This window comes from Eutrema salsugineum, unplaced genomic scaffold (assembly GCF_000478725.1).
Source record: "Eutrema salsugineum unplaced genomic scaffold, Eutsalg1_0 scaffold_16, whole genome shotgun sequence".
Lineage (NCBI taxonomy): Eukaryota > Viridiplantae > Streptophyta > Magnoliopsida > Brassicales > Brassicaceae > Eutrema > Eutrema salsugineum.
Window position 1 is genome coordinate 5,385,850 of NW_006256858.1, and position 5,334 is coordinate 5,391,183.

Here is a 5,334-nt window from a genome sequence, read left to right on the forward strand (position 1 = left end):
TTTTTCTTTTAAAAAAACTGAGTACTATAATTTGGGCTTGGAAATATTAAGCCCAACAAATATTTAATGTGAGACGAGTAAGACCATCATTATCGGGAGTCCTTAACAGGGTTTTTTAGGGCTTTTAATGATATAAAAATAATGATAAAAAGCCCAAAAACTTAAAAACCAGCTCTTATTTGGGGATACAACAACACATCATCTTCTTCTTCTTCAAACCAAACCAAATTTGCAGCAACACTTCCAAATATGAAAGAACGTGATTCCAATTTGGAATCGTACGATTCCTAGGCGATTTCGTGCAATTCCTAGGCGTTTCCAAACATCAAAATTTTGGAATCACGATTCCCAAGCGATTTCGATCGATTCCGTACGATTCTGATTTCCATTCCGATTTTTGTGCGGAAATTGAAACTTCTCCAGCCATTCCGTGCAACATAGGTTGAAATACCCAAATGAGAGATTCCCAATGGAGGTGCCCATATTTAAAAGGAGAATTGCTTTTATAATGGCAATTCAATTAATATTAGTCCCATTAATGTTTGCTATTTTTTGTCACTTTTTGACATAGTTACCCTTTTAAATCAGTTATGACATTTATAATAAAAAACAAATTTGAAACTATTTTTTTTTTAAATTTCGAAAATAATAAAAATATTTTCGGTATCATTTAAGGAAAAAAATATTTTTTAAAAAAATATTTTTAAAATTTGTTCTACGCATAGTAGAATGCATGTTCTAATATTCTACCAGCTTGTAGAATTTGTTTTCTATAGTTCTTTTTATATTATATGGAATGGTAGAAAACGTATTCTATATATTACTTATATTCTACATTACGGTAAATTACAAGTTCTACTGGATATAATATATTCTACATGTTGGTATAATACAACTTCTACTTATTAGACCAAGTTCTATAAATGGTTTTCATTCTACTTTAAAGTAGAATACAACTTCTACCAAAATCTGAGAAAATTTAAGAAAATTAGTTAATCCCTAAATCTGAATATTTTCGAAAATCTTTTATTTTATTTTTCATGTTTATTATCGGTTTTTAACATTTTTTTTGTTGTCATCGTTCTTTTCTTCTTCTTTCTCATTGATCAAGCTTATTTTCTCTACATTTGCATATCTATATTACTTGTAGTTTATAGAACTCAAAGACAGATAAAGAGTAGACTTTTATGGCTGATGAAGAGAAACGAACTAGGTTAATTGCTGTTGAATCAAAATAAATGGACTAGGGTTGTCTAATAATTACTTCTTCATAATATTATCATATCAAAACTTAATTTGTCTTTATACAAACTCGAGTACTTCTCTGCATAATCTAAAATATGGTTCTATAGGGGGCCAGTCCAATCAATATTTCATATATATTTTTATCATAATTTATTGAATTTAACTTTTTGACAAAGTGAATAACATTTAAAATTGATAATTTGTAATTTGTAATTGCATCATAAAGATATATTCAATTAAAGAAAATAAAGAAAAGAAAGAAAATAACTTATTGGGGCAAGCTATGGATTTGGTCTCGGCGACATAATGGCATAACACAATAAACACATAGACGATTCCTTGTACATGAACCTAATTACTCTATTAATGTAATAATGTTTAATAAATTTAATAAATTGATAATTAAAGGGTAGAACAAGGTTGATATTAATTTAAACATTAAGGGGATAATTTTTTTAGAAAACATTAAAAAGATAAATCTGAATTGAATTGGCATTATAAAAACAATTCTCCCTATAAAAATTTTACCCCTGTTTTCCAATTGCTTTAAAAAAAAGTGAGAAATTTGCAGAACTCTCTTACAATAAATAACAAACTTTTATAAAAAAAATAGTCAAAACATCCTTTTTGTAAATTTTCCTTTCTTTTTCTGGCTCTCTTGCTCTCTCCTTCAAAGCAGCAGTCGGAATATTCCAACGATCTTAAAATATTCTGCTAGAAGCTCATAATCGAAGCAATAAGGAAAACCCCATTTATTTATATAATAATAGAATAATGCTCTTATACTGTTTTGTTTATAGAATAATAACTCTACTGACAACTCCAGCTAGACCTACCTTTCCTTATTGTCCTAATGCTTTACACATTCTTCATCGTTTTTCCTTCTTCACGAGGTCAACAACAATGGCTGATCAACCTCCAAATCCTGAAAGTAGGATCAAACTTCGTGATGGTAGATACTTGGCTTACAAGGAAAGAGGTGTCCCTAAGGATGATGCCAAGTTTACCATCGTTCTTGTTCATGGATTTGGTAGTTCCAAAGACATGAACTTCAATGTCTCACAAGTATACACTAATCTTTTTTTTTTTTTTTCTTGATCCTCTCTATTCTATCTGTTTCTTTTCTTCTTACAGTCATCGATCTAATTTTTTATACTTTTAATCTTGAGATCCAAATTATGTGCTTTAAATTAATTCTCCAATTGTGTTATTTACTTTGTGTGCTCTTTTTTAGAACGGTTCTGAAATCTCTTGTTCTTAGAAATTTGTGGGTTTTGTGAGATGGACAGAGATTTTGCTTTATGGGTTTTAGGCTTTCAGCAACATCAGATTCTAGTCGATTACAAGATCCAATAAACTGAGTTATGGACACCAAATAATATTTTGTGATTGTAACTTGTAATATTTTGTGGTTGTGAATTCTAAAGATTAAACCAAAGTAAAATAATAAAAACTCAAGAAATGGAGATGTTGTTAAAGATTTAACTGAAAACTAATGAGGTTTGTTTTAGTTATAATCTCAGGAGTTTGTAGAAGAAACTGGTATATACTTTGTGCAATACGATCGAGCTGGATATGGAGAGAGTGACCCAAATCCAAAACGTTCGTTGAAGAGTGAAGCTTCTGATGTTCAAGAACTCGCGGATGGGTTACAGATCGGATCAAGGTTTTATTTGATCGGAATCTCGATGGGGACATACACCGTTTGGAGCTGCCTAAAACACATTCCTCAAAGGTAAAGAAATCAAATTAAATGATTAGTTTAACTTGTAAATGCGTAAAAGTCATTCCTAACCGACGCATGTTGCCAAAAATTGCTTTAGGATTAAAATCATAAAATTGTCAGAGAACACGTTCAAATTTATATTATAGGCCCAATCTTTTTTTTTGGTCCAAATTAGAGGCCCAATTTGTTTTTAGTATTTGTTGATAACAATCTCACAACCATAAATTATGATTGCTCTAAATCTAATATTTTTCACGAGTGAAAACAATGTTTTAAAGCTCGGTTCTCGTTTTGGTTGGGCCTTAGTTCAGTATATAGTTTGATTTGTTAATACATATATTATAGGCCTGGAACTTTAACCAAATCGATCCGTCAGTGTTCACTCAGAAAATCAGTTTGGAGGTCCATTTCGGTATTGGTACGGTTCGGCTTAGAGACAATCAGTTCTGTTTTATTAGAAAAAAAATTCCCAAACCAATTTATACCGTACTATACCAAAAATTTACAAATTTGTTTTAATAATTTTGAAACAAATAATTGAACCGAGTCGAACAATCCAAATTTACCCGTTTTCAAACAAATTTCAGCACAAAAACCAAAAAAATTCGGTTAGTTTAGACTTTTGATAACATTTAGAATACTCGGTTATTATAGCCAAACCAAATCGAACCATCATTTTACGGTTATTTATGGCAAGATTTTTAAGAATGGATGGAAGTAACAAAAAAAGGACCGGTTCAGTTCGCTTACTCAATTTCACCGGCCAAACAACTAATAGCCAGTAAGAATATCTATAATCAATCTCATTCATTACTTTAGAAAGTAAGATCCAGTAAGCCACATTATTATGTAGTTGACATATGATCCAATTCAATTGATAGCACAATTTTTTTTTAAAAAAAAAAATAATTTTTGCTAATACTACGATCGTTCAGAACTAAGAATTACCTTAAATATGATATGTAATAGGTTAGCAGGAGTGGCTATGGTGGCTCCGGTTGCGAATTATCGGTGGCCTTCGATTCCAAAGAGTTTGATGAAAAACGATTACAGAAGAGAAGTGTTGAAATGGTCTTTTTGGATTGCTAACTATTTTCCGGGACCTCTTCATTGGTGGGTGACTCAAAACATGTTTCCTTCAACTTCGATGCTAGAGAAAAACCCTCTTTACTTTAACGACCAAGACATTGAAATCCTCAAGCACACCAAAGGCTTCCCAATGCTCACTAAGGTACCAACTACTTTCATAAGAGTATAAGACTACTCTAATCTCTTCAAAATTTGTTTCCCATAAAATCCTTTAATTCTAAACTGTATTGTGTTACTGTTAAATATATAGGCAAATGTACTATTATTATCCATGATTTGATTTAGGAGACAAAAAAAAGATGTATTTTAACCAATTAAATGAGAATTTAATTTTCTTGAATGGGATTTGTGTTTTAGTGGTTTTTGTTAGTGGTGTTAATTCTTGTTATAATCCGGATTTGTAAGTCGTAGACTGAAAATAAAATAATGTTTTAGAAACAATATCTATGGGGAAAATAAAATTTACGTATTGAATAAGTTTCGCATAGATAAAAAAGTCATGCTTGTTCTTGAAGAAAAAAATCGATAGCCTTTGTACTTGTTTCAAATTCTGTATAATTACAATTTTCCTTAATCTGATCATTGTTTAGAATCATATATATTGAGGGGAAAAAGTGGTTATTACTCTTAGTCAAATTTGAGAATACTCATGGTGATGGATGTGTCCCCAGGAGAGGTTACGAGAACGCGGAGTTTTCGAGACGCTGAGAAGCGATTTCCTGGTGGCGTTCGGCGACTGGGACTTCGACCCTGCGGACCTACCCGACCCGTCTCTGTCTGGACCCAAGAAGAGCCTCTCATCTGTTCACATATGGCAAGGCTACGAAGACAAAGTGATGCCATTTCAGCTGCAAAGATGCTTGTGCCGCAAGCTACCATGGATCAAGTATCACGAGGTTCCTAAAGGAGGCCATTTGATCGTGCACTACGAGGGAGTCTGCGATGCGATCTTAAAATCGCTTCTTCTAGGAGAAGATCTTCCAATGTACAGACCCAAATCTGTGATCATTGAACCATAGAGACAAGCGTCATTGTTTTTTTTTTTGTTTTTTTTTTTCATTTCTTGCTTGATTCTTTGATTTTGATTGATATGAACCTATATCTTGTTTGGTTCAGTGAATATGTTCTATTGTATTTTTCCCAAAAAGTTTTTGTTTTTCTTTTGTAAATTACTTTTTTCACATAATTTTCATTAAAAATACGAGTTGAAATACAAAAACTGGTGGAAGATGTAGAAATCCCAGGAATCAAACCCAAAATAAGGAAATGAACCC

The 5,334-nt window shown here is 31.7% G+C and overlaps 1 protein-coding gene across 1 annotated transcript; it reads left to right on the forward strand.

Annotated features, from left to right (window-relative positions):
• Positions 1 to 2,186: 2,186 nt before the first annotated feature.
• LOC18021258 lies at positions 2,187 to 5,134 on the forward strand. Its single transcript, XM_024157999.1, has 4 exons — positions 2,187 to 2,310; positions 2,757 to 2,980; positions 3,941 to 4,202; positions 4,732 to 5,134. The coding sequence occupies exons 2-4, from the start codon at positions 2,934 to 2,936 to the stop codon at positions 5,077 to 5,079; spliced, it is 657 nt and encodes a 218-aa protein (XP_024013767.1). The 5' UTR covers positions 2,187 to 2,310; positions 2,757 to 2,933; the 3' UTR covers positions 5,080 to 5,134.
• The last annotated feature ends 200 nt before the right edge of the window (positions 5,135 to 5,334 follow it).